Here is an 18,857-nt window from a genome sequence, read left to right as displayed (position 1 = left end):
TTTTTTTTTTTTTTTTTTTTTTTTTTGAGACAGAGTTTCACTCTTGTTGCCCGGGCTGGAGTGCAGTGGTGCAATCTTGGCTCACTGCAACCTCCGCCTCCTGGGTTCAAGCAATTCTCATGCCTCAGCCTCCCAAGTAGCTAGGATTGCAGGCATGCTCCACCATGCCCAACTAATTTTGTATTTTTAGTAGAGACGGGGCTTCACCATGTTGGTCAGGCTGGTCTGGAACTCCTGACCTCAGGTGATCCGCCCTCCTCATCCTCCCAAAGTGCTGTGATGACAGGCATGAGCCACTGCACCTGCCCAGCCTTAATCTGCCTCTTCTTGATGATTTTCAGTGAACCTGTAGTGAGCACGGGGAAGTCCCTATAACCTGCAACTCAAGCATTTGAATTTTGCCTCAGGCTCCGTTTTCTGGAGAACCAGAGCAACAACACGTTGAACCTGTTTTTAAAGGACCAGCTCAGGGCTGGCTTTCCATGGAGTCCACACTGGGAAATGGTGGTGTCAAGAACTCCTTCACTGGGACCTAAGCCTAGCCCTGCCATTGCCTCCTACCAGGGGTCCTGTTCATTCACACTCAACCCTCATCTCCAGGAAAAAAACGCTGAATGAAACCCCGGCTCCTTTGAAGAACAGGAAGAGAGCATTGTGCATTTATTAAAACAACATATAACACAAACTGTTACCACCCCATATGTCTGGGATAGGCACTGAAATACAGCACATCGACCCTGTAAGTGCTACCCCATCCTCCCGCTCAGGAAAGGAAGTGAGCAGCTCTATCAACCTGGCTTCTTTCCCCTCTTTCTGACAATCACAGGTCACCCAATGACCGGGCATTATTATACAAAAGTTCCTTTACAAAAAGCACCAAATTGGCATACATATACAAGTATATACAAAAATCACATTTAAAAAATGTACAAAATATTCCATTTTGCACCAATGTAGAAAAGTGTCCTGTGTGATTGTTTCAAGCACACTTCCAATTCTGGTTCAGTGTCTGCTGGATGCAGCGGTGAGGGTCCTACCCTAGTCCCTGCACTCTGAGCAGAGAGAAGACGTTACCTCCCCATTGCCCCTCCAGGGGCCCTGACCCCTCCCACCCTAGGCCTGTCACCAAGGCCGCTGGGCCCCTCCCCACCCTCTGCAGTCTCTCTGTGTCTGAGGGCCTCTCATCATCCAGCTCCTTACTGGTGTCCTGAAATGAAGAAAAAGATACAGAGGCAAGTGGTGAGACAGGGACTCAGGAGGATCCAAGGCTTACCAAGCTACTGTTTATTCAAATAGGAGTTTGAATAAAACATCAAACTCCAATTCCTCCTGGTCTCTTCCTTTTAAAACCAAAATAGAATTTAGCTGCCCAAACATTATGGATTGTACATCAGTACAAAACTCCAAAAGACTACCCTATAGTTTTCAACTGGATTGGAATTTAGTTTCAGAACCTGTGGTTTGAAAAATAACATTTGCAAGCATGTGCTAATTAGCAAACGTCCTTCCTATGCACCAGACACCGTGCTGAATGATTATCTTATTCACTCCCCACTACAACCTTTTGACGTCAGTACTGTTATGCCCCCATACACAGATGAGGAGCCCAAGACTCAGAGAAATTGTGAGCTGCTGTGATTCAGAACCCAGGCTCCTAATCAAACTCTGCCAGGCTGGCAAACTCAGATGCCTACAAGGAGCCAGCAGGTAACATGAATGAGTGAAGCAAGCGGGATTGATGGTGGTGGGGCTGGGGGCAAACTGGCAAGGGCATGTCCCATTTTTCATTTTTCTTTTCTTTTCTGTTTTTTTTTTTTTTTTTTTGAGACGGAGTTTCACTCTTTTGCCCAGGCTGGAGTGAAGTGGCGTGATCTCGGCTCACTGCAAGCTCCGCCCCCCTGGGGTTCTAGCAATTCTCCTGCCTCAGCCCCCCAAGTAGCTGGGATTACAGGTGCCCATCACCACGCCTGGCTAATTTTTGTATTTTTAGTAGAGATGGGGTTTCACACGTTGGCCAGGATGGTGTCGAACTCCTGACCTCAGGTGATCCGCCTGAGCCTCAGCCTCCCAAAGTGCTAGGATTACAGGCGTGAGCCACCGTGCCAGCATGTCCCCTTTAAAGCGGAGAGCCACTGCCCAGAGCCAGCACTCTTGAACAAGGAAGTTCAAGTCCAGCATTGTTTGCTTTTTCTAAACTTTCACAAGGTGAAAATGCAGATTCTTAGTTGAAATCTCCTTTTTCTTAATCCTTAAAAAAAAAAAACACCTAATTTAAAAAATGTTAGCAATTAATTTTTTCTTTTTAACAGACAGTGTAGTGTCCTTCTCTGTTGCCCAGGCAGGAGTGCAGTGGTGCAATCACAGCTCACTGCAGCCTCTACCTCCTGGGCTCAAGCAATCCTCCAGCCTCAGCCTTCCGAGTAGCTAGGACTACAGATATATACCACCACGCCTGCCTAATTTTTAAATTATTTTTGTAAAGACGAGGACTCGCTGCGTTGACCAGGCTGGTCCCAAACTCCAGGTCTCAAGCAATCCTCCCGCCTCAGCCTCCCAAAGTGCTGGGACTATAGGCATGTACCACCACACCCAGCCAGCAAGTAATTATTTATTTATTATTTATTTGAGATGGAGTCTCACTCTTGTCACCCAGGCTGGAGTGCAGTGGCATGATCTCGGCTCACTGCAACCTCCACCTCCCAGGTTCAAGCGATTCTCCTGCCTCAGCCTCCTAAGTAGCTGGGACTACAGGCGCCTGCCACCAAATTCAGCTAATTTTTTGTATGTTTAGTACAGACAGGGTTTCACCATGTTGGCCAGGCTGGCCTTGGCCTCCCAAAGTGCTGGGATTACAGGCTCCAGTCACCGTGCCTGTCCAGCAAGTAGTTTTTTTTGTTTGTTTGTTTGTTTTAATTTAAACACAATGCTGGCCAAATAAAACACCTCAATGGGCCCAGCCTCGCTCGTGAGCCCCTGTTTTTTCCTTCTGCTGTGCCACAGTGCTTTCCATTTAAGAAGATCATTTAGATGTGAAGTGGGAGCATTTTATTATGAATAGTTTCGGTTTTTTTTTCTTCTCTAAGGGTAAAGAGAACAGGACTTTACCCTCAATAGGATTAAAGCACGTGCTGGGGACAAGTCTCAGCGTCATTGCCAATGTCTAACACGGTGCTTTGCATATAGTAGGTACCTCAGGTTGTTGTGGAATGAATGAAGGAAGGAAGGAATGGAGGTAGATGAATTTCTTACCTTCTTCCTTCCCTTCTGTGGAGTCTTCCTCTTCCTGATCTTCTTCTTCAATGAATTCTTCCTCTTCCTCATCTGTGACAAAAAAACATTTGTGTTAGGATGGGGCCGGTTCCTTGAGGAGCTACTTGAAGAGGAACCAGGCAGGACAGAGCATGGTCTAAACCCCTTCCCGTGCCCAGTCAGGTCAAATGGCCACACAGAGACCGGCAGTGGTCTGGGAGGGGATGGGCTTGCCACACCCACACTGCACAGAGGCTCTGCTCCTGCAATCCCCCGCACTCCGTCCCAGGGAGCTGGGCTCAAGACGCTTCATTGCTCCAGCAACAGCAGCTTCTATCACTTGCTCTGCCTGTGACCAGGGAGGGGACTCTGAGGAAGCACACTCTGTGCTTCTGCACATCTCTCAGGTAGGCAGATAAACATTGCCTGGGGAGGAAAAACCTCCTCCATCCCCAGGGATCAGAGTCCTTGTCTTGAAAGAAGCTACTTAGCCTATGAGATCTGCTTGTTCAGCAGCTCCTGTCCCGTTTTCCTCATTCCTTAGCCTGTGGAGGGGAGGGGTGGACATGATGGGGAAGCACTTCTGGAGCCACCTCTGCTCCCTGAAGCTGAGCACCAGAGGGACAGTGACTGAGCTGCAACTCATGTCCCCACTTTTTCATCCTGAGATGTCACCATCAAGCTTTAACAGGGAACATCTCCCTCCCCCGATCTTCTCCCAAGCCATCTCCTTAATCTTTTGGGGCCCTGAAGGGGCCACCACAGAGTCAGGACATTTGTCAAGAGTATCTTCAGGCCAGGCTTGGTTGCTCACACCTGTAATCCCAGCACTTTGGGAGGCTGAGGCGGTCAGATCACCTGAGGTCAGGGGTTCAAGACCAGCCTGGCCAACTTGGTAAAACCCTGTCTCTACTAAAAATACAAAAAATTAGCCGGGTGTGGTGGCATGCACCTGTAATCCCAGCTACTTGGGAGGCTGAGGCAGGAGAATCTCTTGAACCCAGGAGGCAAAGGTTGCAGTGAGCTGAGATCACACCATTGCACTCCAGCCTGGGTGACAACAGCAAAACTCCGTCTCAAAAAAAAAAAAAAAATAGTATCTCCAAAATGACAACCAAAATTCCAGCCAAGTAACTGGGATCAGAGTATAACCCAGGGAGTTCTGTTGTTTAATCATTATCACAATGACTACTCTTAATAGCAGTTGCTGAGTACTTACTATGTGCAAGTAGTGTGCTAAGTGTTGAATCTGCATCGTCTTATAAAATCCTCCCAAGAGTTTTGCAAGCCAAATGGCCCTCAGTAGAATTTGCATGGGCTACTTGCTAGCTGTGTGGCCTTGAACAAGTGGCTTACCCTCTCTGAGCTTTAAGTTCCCTCAACTACAAAATAGAGATGGTAACAGAACCTATCCCGTGAAGTTGTGTTGAATGATAAAGCTTATGTTAAGAGCTTAGTGCTTAGGACAAACAGAACGTTCGGTGACTGCTGGTACTCTCCTCATTTTACTTGTGGAGAAACTGAGGCTCGGGGAGATTATGAAGGCCAGTGCAGGACTTCACAATATTATGTTCACACCGTATCACCCACTCTTGAATATCTATTTCTTTTTTTTTTTAGACGGAGTTTCGCTCCTGTTGCCCAGGCTGGAGTGCAATGGTGTGATCGCAGCTCACCGCAACCTCTGCCTCCCGGATTCAAGCAATTCTCCTGCTTCAGCCTCCCGAGTTAGCTGGGATTACAGGCATGTGCCACCACGCCCAGCTAATTCTGTATTTTTAGTAGAGACGGGTTTTCTCCGTGTTGGTCAGGCTGGTCTGGAACTCCTGACCTCAGGTGATCCGCCCGCCTTGGGCCCCTAAAGTGCTGAGATTACAGGCGTGAGCCACTGTGCCCGGCCGACCCACTCTTGAATATCTTAGCTTAGGGAAGCCGACAGTGGAGCAGCTCACTACAGCAGTGGATGTCCCCAAGGCCATTGGTATCTCTGCTTTGGGATGTATTTTGTCCTTACCTATGAAAGGGGTATATCTGGGGCTCTGAAAACAGACTTAGCACCAGATACTGAAGGTTTTCAGGAGACAGACACAGGAGGTGCCAAGAAGCTCTTCTCTTTCTCACGCCAGCCCACTTACAGTTCTTCCTTGTTCCTTCATCATCCCCCTGTCCCCCAACCTCAGGTGGTCATTGGAGCACCACCTCTCAGACCAACACAACAGTCAGCAATGTGGGATCTGCCCTCTCTTTCTCTGTTGCCTTTTAGCTGTGTTTCCCTTTTAGCTGTGTGACCTTTAGTAAATTAACATATTTGTTTCCATTCAGTTTCTTCATTTCCTTTGTTATTTTCACCCTTATTATTGTTATGGTTGCATTGTTACAATTATTCTAGGCACTCTATGGAAGAGTAATTATAAACAGAAATGAGGACATGATGAATTTTTTTTTTTTTTTGAGACGGAGTGTGGCTGGCTCTTTTGCCCAGGCTGGAGTGCAGTGGCACAATCTCGGCTCAGTGCAACCTCTACCTCCTGGATTCAAGTGATTCTCCTGCCTCAGCCTTCTGAGTAGCTGGAATTACAGGCACATGCCACCACGTCTGGCTAATTTTCGTATTTTTAGTAGAGATGAGGTTTCACCATGTTGGTCAGGCTGGTCTCAAACTCCTGACCTCAAGTGATCTGCCCACCTTGGCCTCCCAAAGTGCTGGGATTACAGGCATGAGCCACCACAGCCAGCCAGAAGTTGGCTATATGAATTTGATTGATATTTGGGGATCTTTATTAGTGTATCTGCCTCCCCATGGGGCTCAGTGGGAGGGATGCTGGTTTCCAGGGGTCAGGCAGGCAAATAGACAAGTGGCATCACCACCTCCTTTACCTGTCCCAAAGTCGATGGCTCTCAGGGCATCTGCTATGTGCTCTAAATTCAAAGTAAAGTAGTCCATGTTCTCAAAGCCCTGCTCTGTCTTCCCCAGTTGGCAGCCCTTGGAAGCTTCCACAATGCTGCAGGGGAGACAGAGAGAGAGGCAGGATGAGATCTCTGGGGCTGAGTGCAGGGAGGAGAGGGCACATGCCTTGCCCACGCCCAGGCCTTCTACTCAGAGGCTCCCCTGGAGGGATAGAGTATTTCCTCTCCAACCTCAAGCACAAGGAGTGGTCCAAAAAGTCAGGGATGCAAAGAGTCAGGGAAGCCAGCCTGGAGTGAGGCCCTCCCAGCAGTCCTAATGCCCAGGACGAGGCTTCCTGGACATAGGCCCTGGTGGGAACTAGGGGCTTGGATCATAGCCTCTGGGGAGACACTGACCTTTTGATGAGTTGCTTGGCAGTCTGCAGGGGGAGAGAGAACAAAGGATTAGGACTGCAGAAGAGGTAACCCCAGGAAATCAGCAAAACCAGTGAACTAGGTGTTGTAGGTGGATATTTGGTGCTATTCCCTAGCCCAGTTGTGACCTGCTCCCCACCCCAAACTGAGCAGAATTTGGAACTTTTCCCTCTGTCTGTGGTCTGTTCAGGTCTTGGTTATCACCCTAGGACCCACTGTCTTGACAGGAAGCTTGGATTCTAGGGGTATCAATCCCAAAACTCCTAAACCCTGAACTCCCCAATCCTAACCACCTTTTCATACCCAATGTCTAGCACAAAGCCTGGCCCACAGTAGAAGCCTAGAACATTTTTATTGAGCTGAACTACGAAGTCTTATAACTGAGCCTTTTCTGTCCTCCCCAACAAGCTCTCTGAGGGCAGGGCTGTGTCTGGTTTATTTCCTTGTCTTCCACCTCAGAGCCTGGCCTGCAGTAGGGGCTCAATTAATAGCCCATAAATGGGACACTGTATTTTGCAGCTCACAAAGTCATTTCATAAACATCCTCTTATTTGATCATCATAAAATCAGTAAGAGGAAGGTGGGGGGTGTTACATGCCCATTTGACAGATGAGGAAACTGAGGCTCACAGAGGTTTAAATGGCTTTTCCAAGGGCCCACGGGTGATCAGTGGAGAAGCATAACTTGAACCTTAGAGCTGCAGAGTTGAACTGACCCCACACAGACCCTTCTAGTCCTGCTCACCAAGAGGAAGGTGGCTCCCCCAGGCTCGTCCAGGGACTGGATGGCAGTCTCTACCAGCTTTGTGGACTTGTCCAGCTGCTCCTGGTACTGCTGGATGAGGGCCTCGATGAAGCTAAGCTTTTCCTCCTGCTCCTGCGTGATCCGCTGCAGCAACTCGCTTTTCTTCTCATCCAGGATGGCATACAATGTGTCAAACTTCTGGCTCAGCTCTTCCTTCACCTGGTGACTGTTCTCCTGAGGACGGAAGTCTCGCGGTCACATTCTGTAGGGTCCTTATTCCCTGCCCACTACACTCCCTTCCTGGGACAGTGGCAGGGAATCTAAAGCTAGAAGAGCTCTCACTACATACATCCCCACACTACAAAAGATGAAACAAAGCCTTAACAAGAAGAAAACGCTCATCTGACCTCACAGCTACTTAGTACGCCAGTGATATTTGGAGGCTGACGCCTTGAAAAACAGCTAGCCCCTTCTTCCAAAATAGAGGCTCTAGGGTCACATGACACAACATGTTCTTCCTTTTTCCTGCACCCTCCACCTGTCCCCCAACATCACCTCTCAGACCAATGCAACAGTCACCCAGGATCTGCCCTGTCTTTCTCTGTTGCCTTTTTTTTTTGAGATGGAGTCTCGCTCTGTCGCCCAGGCTGGAGTGCAGTGGTGTGATCTTGGCTCACTGCAACCTCCACCTCCCAGGTTCAAGCGATTCTCCTGCCTCAGCCTCCCAAGTAGCTGGGATTACAGACACGCTACCATGCCTGGATATTTTTTTGTATTTTTAGTAGAGATGGGGTTTCACCATGTTGGCCAGGATGGTCTCGATCTCCTGACCTCATGGTCCGCCCACCTTGGCCTCCCAAAGTGCTGGGATTACAGGCGTGAGCCACCGCGCCCGGCTCTCTTTTGCCTTTCAGCTGTGTTTCCCTTTTAGCTGTGTGACATTCAGCAAATTAACGTATTTGCTTCCATTCAGTTTCCTGGGCCTCCCATATGTCCCAGGTCACGCTCTTCCATCCCTTTCAGGACCAAGACTGGATTCGGGAAGCTCTGCATCATTTGGTCCTAGGAGAGGTGGAAAAACAGCTCCTTTCCTAGCACCCTCCTCAACCGAAGCTCCCTTCTATGTTCTTTTCTGTCAAATAGGTGTGACAATAGCATCTCATTAGACCGGGAGCCTCTCAGGGGTGATCACAATGTTCCCCTCCTTCTTACCCTTCGCCTAACTCTTCATCCACTAGCAATTATGATGACCCCTTCCCCTCATCTCATCTCCAGATCCCTACCCCAAGTGAACATGGAAAATCATGGAAGCTTTTTTCAGGGATAGAAAAGTTCCCTTCTGCCCTCAACAGTCTCACTACTCAAAGTGTGGTCTGTGGACCCAGCAGCTTGGGCAAATCCTGGGAACTGGCTAGAAATGCAGCTCTTATGCCTCATTCCAAACCAACTGAATCAGAACCTGAATTTCAACATGATCCCAGCGTAATTTTCATGCACTTTAAAGTTTGGGAAGTGTTGGTCTATAGCGCACTGAAGAACCGTGCTCTGAAAACGATTTGTGCTGAATAAATACTGAGAATTATTGATGGGCCACTCCTTGAGCTCAGGGACCACGTCTGTCTGGTTCATTCCTCCATCCCCCACAACTTGGGTGGGGCCGGACACACAGCTGTGCTTAAGAAGCATTTGTTGAGAGAGTGGATGAATGGATTAGTCCCTCCCCTGCCATCCCTGCTTGGCCGCCCCAGGCCCCAGGCCCCAACCTTTAGCCACAACCTACGGGTGAGCCTTCCCCAGAGACCAGGCTGCCCTGGAAAGCTCCAAATCCCCAGGCAGGACTATTCTGTCCCCTCACCTTGGTCACTCGACAGGAGTCCTCCAGCTGAGTGATGATGGTCTGCACGCGGTCATTCCCCGCCACCAGCATGGAGATACAGTTATTCAGTTCAGTCTAGATGCGGGTGTGGGGGTCAGGAGAGGAGAGACACAAATAGCCTCAGGGCCTACCCACTGGGGCATGGCAGCAACATGGCTCCCTCCCTCCCCTCTCTGCTAGAAAGAGCCTCCAGTAGGGATCTGGCCCCTCTTTCGGGTATAGCTCAGCTCCAGAGTAGAGGATATTAGAAAGATACTGCATCCCTTATTTTACAGATGAGGCCAAGAGCAGGCAAGTGAGCTGCCCAAAACACACAGCAAGGAACTGGCAGAGGAGGGGCTTGTTTCTAAGAAAGAAGGGACAAAAAAAGAAACAGAGTTGGAGACGCCTAGAAGAGAGAGACTTAGAGAAGAGTGGGGAGTGGGGAAGAGAGAATATGGAAAGGGGGTGTCTACGGCTTACTGCACAGACAGGGTGGTGAGCCCCCACAGGCCCAGGGGCCCAGGGAGAAGGCTCTAAGCTGCCTCCTGCTGCAGGAGAATGTGAAGACTAGAAGAGGTGAGAGGCACAGGAAGAGGTATCTGGGGGATGGAGAAGCCGTGGCCTGAGAGGACCCTAGTGGCCTGGCTGGGGCGTCTGGCCGCTCCCCTGTGGCCACACCCAGGTGCTCTCGAGTGGATCTAAGTATAACCGTGAGCTCAGCTGCCTCCCCCAGGAAGGCCAGGGCTGCCGTCCCTGTGGCCTGGGAAGTCCCTCCTGAGGGACTATTCCTGAAAGGCCAGATCAGCAGATCTACAGGGATCAAATCTGCCTCCTGAATCATCAGGCCATGCCCAGCAGGCCCAGGCTGGGGGTAAAAGTGGCTGGAGCCAGTACCTTTTGTCCCTGGAAGACACTCTGCAATGGGGCCACCTCGCAGGCCTTGTGGACCCCAAACACCTTGCACATGGAGCAGGTGGGCACCTCACACGTGAGACAGTAGATGTTGATTTTCTCATCTTCGTGCTCCTTGCACATGGGGTGACTGCCCTTCTGCAGCGGCCGACTGCAGTGGAGAACAGTCACAAGTCATGGGGGTCCTGTGTGCCCGCATCCCCCTCCCCAGCTCCAGTGCACCAGTCGCAGCTACTGGGGAGGCTGAGGCAGGAGGATTGCTCAGCCCAGGAATTCAAGGCTGCAGTGTGTCTGTGAATCTCCCGATTTATGCCCTGGGCTCTCAGTGTTTGGCTGCCCTAAAATCTTTTCATCTTCTGGGGACCAAGGACTTGGGAAGCCAATGACACCAAATCTGTCCCCACATCCTAAGAGGGAGTTAGCCTGAGGCTCTGCCAATGCCAAGGACACAGAAAGGGCCATAGAATTCCAGAGTCAGACCTGGAGATGTTTTAGAGAAGAAGAAACTGGGCTCCAGAAAAGTGAATTGACTCGTCCAAGGTCATACAGCAAGTAAGGGCAGAGGAGGCTAGAGTTCAGTTGCTCTAATTATAGTTACCTTAGCTTTGGTTGCTGCAGGCTGGGCTCTGAGCTAAGAAATTTACACTGATGGCCTCATTTAATTCTATATTTAATCTACCAGACTGTAACCTCCATCAGGTTAGGGAAACTTGCCTGTTTTCTTCACCTGTGAGCCTACACTGTACAGTGCCTGGCATAGAGGAGGTGGCAATTAAACAAAGGTAGAAAGAATAAATCCATAAGGCTGGGCGCAGTGGCTCACGTCTGTAATCCCAGCACTTTGGGAGGCCGAGGTGGGAGGGTCACCTGAGGTCAGGAGTTCGAGACCAGCCTGACCAATATGATGAAACCCCGTCTCTACTAAAAACACAAAAAATTAACCTGGCATGGTGGCATGCACCTGTAATCCCAGCTACTCGGGAGGCTGAGGCAGAGGAATCACTTGAACCCAGGAGGCAGAGGTTGTGGTGAGCCGAGATCGCACCATTGCACTCCAGCCTGGGCAACAAGAGCAAAACTTCGTCTCAAAAAAAAAAAAAGAAAGAAAGAAAGAATAAATCAATAACTAGCATAGGAGTCAATAATATTCACCATCTTGAACTTATTAAGATTCTCCATAAGAAAACAATTATTTTAAAAAAGAATATTCACCACAGAGTCAGTCATACCTTCTCTCTTTCTCTTAGCTTCACCACTTGCTAGCTGTATGGCCTTGGATAAACCTCTGACCCTCTCTGAGCCATGAGGTTGCCCCTGAGGCTCAGAGAAGGAGCAGCATGTATGCCCCATGTCATGGTGACTGGTGAGTGGGTAGCCCAGGGCTGTCCAACAGCCCAGCACAAGCCTGACTTCCAGTCCAGAGATTCTTCCAAAGGCCCAAGTCTCTTCCTCTGCTTTCTCCCCTAACACATATGCTTAGAACTACCTTTCTTCCCTGAGACCTCCGACCTGTTATTTGTGCTTCTCTTGGGACATCAGTCATTTCCTAACCTAGATTCATTGGGGTTTGGGGGGGATTTTTTTGTTGTTGTTTTGTTTTGATTTTTTGCCCAGGCTGGAGTGCAGTGGTGTGATCTTAGCTCACTGCAACCTCCGCCTCCCGGGTTCAAGCAATTCTCACGCCTCAGCCTCCTGAGTAGCTGAGATTACAGACGTGCACCACCATGCCCAGCTAATTTTTGTATTTTTTAGTAGAGATGAGGTTTCACCATGTTGAGCAGGCTGGTCTCAAACTCCTGGCCTCATGTGATCCATCTACCTCAGCCTCCCAAAGTGCTAGGATTACAGGCGTGATCCACTGCACCCAGGCTTTTTTTTTTTTTTTTTTTTTTGAGACAGGGTCTCACCATATTGTCCAGGCTGGAGCGCAGCAGTGATTCACAGACACACTGCAGCCTCGAACTCCTGGGCTGAGCAATCCTCCTGCCTCAGCCTCCCCAGTAGCTGCAACTGGTGCACCATGCCTGGTGTAGATTCGATTTTTTGAGTCTTCTGTCTCCAGCTAGACTATACACTCATTGAAAGCCAACACTACCTTCGATTCCCAGCCCCGAACAGAACAGGCATCTTGCAAATGTCAAATGGTGACTGTTCCCATCAGTGTCAATGCCTCACCTCCAAACAGCCTTACGTGACTGATCACACCCTGTGCTCTATTGTCCTCTCAAGTTCTTAAATAAGTCCCTTTCCGGGCTTGGCTTTTTGCATCTTTTACCCCAGGGTCCCTGTGCTGGCAGGGGTCTGCCATTGCTACCTGCCTCCATCCCCGATAAAGGGATGGCAGGGAGTGCAGAGGTGAGGCAAGAGCCTGAGGGTCTGGTTCCTGCACCCACAGCCCTCCCAGATGCCCACCCTCCCAAGCTCAGACTTTGGCATCAGGGTTCATATCCAGATTGTTCTTTTACATTCATTTTTGTGATTTTGGACAAGTGATTTCACCTCTCTTGCCAGGGATTCCTCCCAGAACTACTGCAATCATGGTAGAAATTGTCTATAATGAATGTGGAGTGCCCGGCACAGAGCAGACCCTCAATAGAGGGCAGCTGTCATTGTCATTCAACTGTGCGGAAAGGCCTCAAAGGTTCACATACAACATGCTCTTCAGAGGTCAGCACTGGGTAGGCTAACACTGGTGTGGAATTGATTTTATTATTCCTTATGATCAACAATACGTTTGCATTTTGTAGTGTTGTGCTCTAGTAACGTGAGAGGCAATCTAGAGCAGCAATTAAGAATATTCACCGGCCGGGCTGGGCACGGTGGCTCACGCTTGTAATCCCAGCACTTTGGGAGGCCGAGGCGGGCGGATCACGAGGTCAGGAGATCTAGACCACGGTGAAACCCCGTCTCTACTAAAAATACAAAAAAAAATTAGCCGGGCGTGGTGGCGGGCGCCTGTAGTCCCAGCTACTCGGAGAGGCTGAGGCAGGAGAATGGCGTGAACCCGGGAGGAGGAGGTTGCAGTGAGCCGAGATTGCGCCACTGCACTCCAGCCTGGGCGACAGAGCGAGACTCCGTCTCAAAAAAAAAAAAAAAAAAAAAAAAGAATATTCACCGGCCGGCCAGGCGCGGTGGCCCACGCCTGTAATGCCAGAACTTTGGGAGGCCAAGGCGGGTGGATTACCTGAGGTCAAAGTTCAAGACCAGCCCGGCCAATGTGGCGAAACCCTGTCTCTACAAAAAATACAAAAATTAGTTGGGTGTGGTGGTGCACGTCTGTAATCCCAGCACTTTGGGAGGCCGAGGTGGGCAGATCACCTGAGGTCAGGAGTTTGAGACCAGCCTGGCCAACATGGTGAAACCCTGTCTCTACTAAAAATACAATAATTAGCTGGGCCCGTTGGCACGCGTCTGTAGTCCCTGCTACTCGGGAAGCTGAGGCAGGGGAATCACTTGAACACAGGAGGCGGAGGTTGCAGTGAGCCAAGATCGTACCACTGCCCTCTAGCCTGGGCAACAGAGCAAGACTGCCTCAAAAAAATAAATAAATAAAAATAAAAAATATTCTCACACCCTCTCTCTCTCAGCTCTACCACTTGCAAGCTGTGTGGCCTTGGACAAATCTCTGATCCTCTCTGAGCTTCCATTTCCTCATGGTAAAATGGAGACAGGAATGCCTTCCCAGGTTACTATGAGAAGTAGATAGGAAAAACGCCTGAAAGTGCTTAGTACAGTGCCTGCACACAGTAGGTACCCAACAAATAGTTGATACATTAACCATTTTCCGTTAATATCTTATTTGACAGCCACAATAACAGATCTTACTATTTCTGTTTGCAGACAGAGGAAATGACGCTCTAAAGGCTTACCCAAGATGGTATAGTACATTAGTCACAGAGGCTGACTAGCAAGCACAGTTCCCCGGGCCAGGGTTTTTTCACCTGAGATCTGGTCTGTCACCTTCCCTTGGGCTGGGCACTGCCTGCAGGCAGATGCTTGGTGAAGGTTTTGGACCTTAAAGGCTGTGAGGTCAGCACTCCTGGAGTCTTACCAGGATGTCCTGATTTGTAAAGATCTTTCCTATAGCTGTGTCTCTCCCAAATTTTTGTGTTGTGTTGTGTGTGTGTGTGTGTTGTGTGTGTGTTTAGATGGAGTCTCACTCTGTCACCCAGGCTGGAGTGCAGTGGCACGATCTCTGCTCACTGCAACCTCCGCCCCCCTGGTTCAAGCAATTCTCCTGCCTCAGCCTCCTAAGTAGCTGGGATGACAGGCATGTGCCACCACGCCCGGCTAATTTTTGTATTTTTAGTAGAGATGGGGTTTTTGCCATGTTGGCCAGGCTGGTCTCCAACTCCTGACCTCGAATGATCCACCCATCTTGGCCTCCCAAAGTGCTGGGAGTACAGGCGTGAGCCACCGCACCCGGCCTCCCAGTTTTTTTGTCTGTTTGAGGCATAGTCTCACTGTCACCCAGGCTGGGGTGCAGTAGCACAATCACGGCTCTGCAGCCTTGACCTCCCTGGCTCAACAATTCTCCTGAAGAGCTGGGACTATAGGCATGCCCCACCATGCCCAGCTAGTTATTAAACTTTGTAGAAACAGGGTCTCACTATGTTGCCCTGACTGGTCTTGAACTCCTGGCCTCAAACAATCATCCCAACTTGGCCTCCCAGAGTGTTGGGATTATGGGCATGAGCCACCACGTCTGGCCCTCTCTCCCCAGTTTGAGGCCAACCCTTCACAACCTCCACCACTCACACATTCTGCCTATTGAATGAGCTGCTATTTTATTAGCAGGAAGACTCAGAGCTAGATTGACTGGGTCAACTCCCAGCCCTTTCACTTCCCAGCTGGGAAACCTTAGCTAATTGACTTCTCCTCTTGGGCTTCAGTTTCCTCATCTGTGAAATGAGGATAATAAAGTCATGCCTGATTTATGGAGTTATTGGGAGGTACTTAGATGAAGCATTCCCAGCGCCTGATGCTGTTCCTTGTGGCACACGGGAGAGTAGCTGTTGCTATCCTTATAGACAACCTGGCTGTTTCTCACTGGGCGTTCTCTCTGCTGACCAGAGCCACTTAGCTGGCCCCAGGGCCTTTCTTTCCCTCTCACATCTCATCTTTCCCCCAGTCTCTGTCTTGGTATCACCTGGAAGGGCAGCCTAGTGTCTGGGCCCCTTCCCATCCGCTGAGCAATCCTGAGAGCTGGGTTGGGGTGTATGGGTCTCCAATCCTACCTCTGAATGGCTCGTGTAGCTAGTCCAGCTAGAGGCCTGGATCCCGAGCAGATGAAGGAGGGGGAAGGAGCTTGGGGGAGCTGAGCACAGCATGGTTGGGAAGGAGGATGGGCCCCCAGCATGCACGAGAACCGACCTGGAGCACTCCTGTTTGTAGATGTCGATGATGTTCTCCACCAGCAGGTTCCGCTGCAGGCCGTACACTCCGTGACGATCCATGATTACCTCGTGGCGGCAGGTGGGGCAGCGGAAACGGCCTCCAGACATGGACGCTGAGCTGCCCCGGCTGGTCCAGTAGGGATTTGCAGCCTGCAGGTGGCAAAGGTCAAGGTGAGGCCTGGGCTCCCTCCTCAGCCCTTCTCCTTTCTAATCTCCTCTTATCCTTTCCTCTGCCTATCCCAACCACCCTGGTCAAACCTAATGACCTGGAGCTCCGCAGACTGCGATGAGAACCAGTCCTCACACACAGAGCACCTGAGAAGCAGCTAAGCAGTCGTCAGGATGGGGAGGCAGGAGACCTGGGTTCAAGTCATGTTTATTCTCTGAGTGATTTTGGGCAAGCAACCTTATCTGTCTAGGCCTCAGTTTGCCCACTTATGAAATAGGTATTACAATGAGAGCAAGCTCCTAAGGCTGCTACTTTAAAGATAATATCGTGAAAGAACATTTTGTAAAGTGTCCCTGGGGAACCTCGCATCCTGCCTCCCAGCCAGGACACCTACCCCCTTCCTTTCTCGGGGAGTTGGAGCCCCTTCTGCCCCCATATTGTAGGGAACAGCCTCGAAAGAGAAGATGCCTCTACTGCCCCCTGCCTCCTTGCCACCCTCTTCCGAAAGCTCTGGGCCTCTTGCCACCAGGACCTGGCTCCAGCCCCAGGGGTCTGGTTTCTCTCTCCTGTCCCTGCCTCCCCTGCTTATCACTTGAGGCATTTGATTCTTGATTGGAGAGTCAACAGCAGTGCTCAGGGCAGGGGTGGGGGAGCTGTGGGCAGGGTGGGGAGGGGAAACATGTGTCATGGAGAAGAACCGCAGCAGCCAGAGCCGCCTCCCAGCCCCCTCTCAGCCCTGTCCAGAGGTCTCTGCAGGGGTTCACTTCCAAGGGGAAAGAGCCTGTCCAGGTTGGAAGGCTAAGGGAGAAGAAGGGTTTCATCACAGGGAAGCCAAGTAGCAACCTGGGGCCCCCGGATGAAGCTGCACCCGGCACTTACCTGGAAGATGTCATTGGCACACTTCCGGCACAGGTTGTGCTGGCACGGCAAGATGACCACTGGCTTGGTAAACATCTCCAGGCAGATAGGGCAGATCAGCTGCTTCTCCAAGTTCTCCATGGGATTCCCATCCTGGATCAGGCTCGACTTGTAATCCATTCTGTGGGCAGGAATGAGAGCTGCGCCTAGCTGCCTCCTCTACTAACTTCGCTCTAAGTAGACCTGGGGGGTCTTGCCTTTGTCACAAAACACGGGGTCGGATCCTGTTGGCTTCCTTCTCCTGGTGCCCGAATTCTGTCTTGGTCTGAGGCCCCTCTGATATTTATAGCTAGATCTTGGTCACATGAGCCCCAGGAGGGGACCAGCTGAGCATTCCGATGCCAAGCGGCTGGTGGGGCTTGAGTTTCCTCCAGGCCTGAAAGACTGGCCCTCTCAAATCACATGCAGGGATGAGCAATCACTGTTCTGCTGGGACGGGGGTCATAAACAAGAACAGCCTGTTCAGAGGCAGGCTTATGGCAAGACTGGGTACCCAGAGCTTCCTCCAGAAATTGGTCTCCCCCCGGCACCAGGCTAGTGGGTCGGGGATGGGACCCAGCAAGTGAGCCACTGGGATTCAAGAGGTTAATACCCAATGCTATGATGAAAATGTCCGATGAATGAATTTTATTCATTCATCAAACATTTTTCTGAGTACTAGTATACATCAGGCAACTAGTACACATCACAACGTGACAGATGGATGAGTGATCTCTTTCCCTGCCCCGAGAAACTCACAGCCCAGGAAGGGAGATAGAAAGGATTGTGCAGTGGCGCGATCTCTGCTCACTGCAGCCTCTGCCTCCCAGGTTGAAGCGAGTCCCCTCTTTCAGCCTCCCAACCTCAACCCCCTCCCAGCCTGGCTCAACCCCTCACTGACCTAAATCAATTCCATCCCCTCCTCTGGAGTCCTGGGCAGCTCCTAGATGGAAGGGTCGGGCAGCCGCTCTCTCTGAGCCCATCCCTCTGCCTCAGACTTCAGCACAGCATTTTGCTGGAGATGATGGAGACCCCCACCCCAGCCAGCCCATCCTCCATCCCTCGGCCACTTATTTCACTTAGTGCTGAAAAGCCTCCCTTGAAACACAGTCCAGTCCCCTCATCTTATAGATTTTGAAATGGGACTCGAGAAGAAAAGGATTGTATTCAAAGTCAGTTAGAAAGTAAGTGGCAGCCGGGTGTGGTGTCGCACACCTGTAATCCCAGCACTTTGGGAGGCTGAGGCAGGTGGATCACTTGAGGTCAGGAGTTCGAGACTAGCCTGGCCAACATGGTAAAACCCTGTCTCTACTAAAAATACAAAACTTAGCTGGGTGTGGTGGTGGGTGCCTGTAATCCCAGCTACTCAGGAGGCTGAAGCAGGAGAATCACTTGAACCCGGGAGGCGGAGGTTGCAGTGAGCTGAGATCGCGCCACTGCACTCCAGCCTGGGTGACAAGAGCGAAACTCCATCTCCAAACAAAACAAAACAAAAAAGAAAGAAAGTAAGTGGCAAAGCCAGAAATTTTATTCATTCATCAGACATTTTTCTGAGTACTAGTATACATCAGGTAACTAGTATACATCACAGTGTGACAGATGGATGAGTGATCTGTTTCCCTGCCCCAAGAAACTCACAGCCCAGGAAGGGAGATAGAAAGGAAAAACCCACCGGGCACAATGGCTCACACCTGTAAACCTAGCACTTCGGGAGGTCAAGGTGGGCAGACCAGGAGGTCAGGAGATGGAGACCATCCTGGCCAACATGATGAAACCCCGTTTCTACTAAAAATACAAAAATTAGCTGGGTATGATTGCACGTGCCTATAATCCCAGCTACTCAGGAGGCTGAGGCAGGAGAATCGTTTGAACCCAGGAAGCCGAGGTTGCAGTGAGTCGAGATTGCGCCACCACACTCCAGCCTGGTGACAGAGTGAGACTCTGTCTCCAAAAAAAAGAAAAAAGAAAGAAAGAAAGGGAAACCCCTCATGCGGTGCCACAAAGCCCTACCTGGACACCTAGAAGGCTTCCCTCAGCTCGCTGCACACATTTTAACTTTTCTCCAGGTATTTTAGGACATCTTCCACGTTGGCAAGTAGAAGTCATTAGAGCAGTTGCAGTGGCTGATTTTTTTTTTTTTTTCCGAGACGGAGTTTCACTGTGTCGCCCAGAGGCTGGAGTGCAGTGGTGCCATCTAGGCCTCCGCCTCCCAGGTTGAAGTGAGTCTCCTGCCTCAACCTCCCGAGTAGCTGGGACTACAGGTGTGTGTCACCACACCCAACTAATTTTTGTATTTTTAATAGAGATGGGT

The 18,857-nt window shown here is 50.4% G+C and overlaps 1 protein-coding gene across 6 annotated transcripts in view; it reads right to left on the bottom strand.

Moving 5' to 3' along the window:
• Nucleotides 1–627: 627 nt before the first annotated feature.
• TRIM63 (tripartite motif containing 63) overlaps nt 628–18,857 on the bottom strand; it is a 60,082-nt gene continuing 41,852 nt past the window's right edge. For 4 of the 6 annotated variants that reach the window (XM_063631143.1, XM_063631146.1, XM_055261741.2 and 1 more), the window contains exons 2-10: nt 16,529–16,688; nt 15,458–15,630; nt 10,067–10,235; nt 9,170–9,265; nt 7,315–7,548; nt 6,553–6,575; nt 6,127–6,251; nt 3,250–3,321; nt 628–1,207 (exon numbers count right to left, since the gene is read on the bottom strand). In XM_063631143.1, the coding sequence (XP_063487213.1) occupies nt 1,197–1,207; nt 3,250–3,321; nt 6,127–6,251; nt 6,553–6,575; nt 7,315–7,548; nt 9,170–9,265; nt 10,067–10,235; nt 15,458–15,630; nt 16,529–16,687 (1,062 nt within the window). In that variant the 5' untranslated portion in view covers nt 16,688 and the 3' untranslated portion in view covers nt 628–1,196. Of the gene's footprint in view, nt 1,208–3,249; nt 3,322–6,126; nt 6,252–6,552; nt 6,576–7,314; nt 7,549–9,169; nt 9,266–10,066; nt 10,236–15,457; nt 15,631–16,528; nt 16,994–18,857 lie in introns of all 6 variants that reach the window. The other 2 variants (XM_063631144.1, XM_055261740.2) reach the window with 1 other exon arrangement.

The sequence above is a fragment of the Symphalangus syndactylus genome, chromosome 22, assembly GCF_028878055.3.
Source record: "Symphalangus syndactylus isolate Jambi chromosome 22, NHGRI_mSymSyn1-v2.1_pri, whole genome shotgun sequence".
Lineage (NCBI taxonomy): Eukaryota > Metazoa > Chordata > Mammalia > Primates > Hylobatidae > Symphalangus > Symphalangus syndactylus.
The sequence above is the reverse complement of the archived record's forward strand: the minus strand, read 5'-3'. Positions and strand labels throughout refer to the sequence as shown.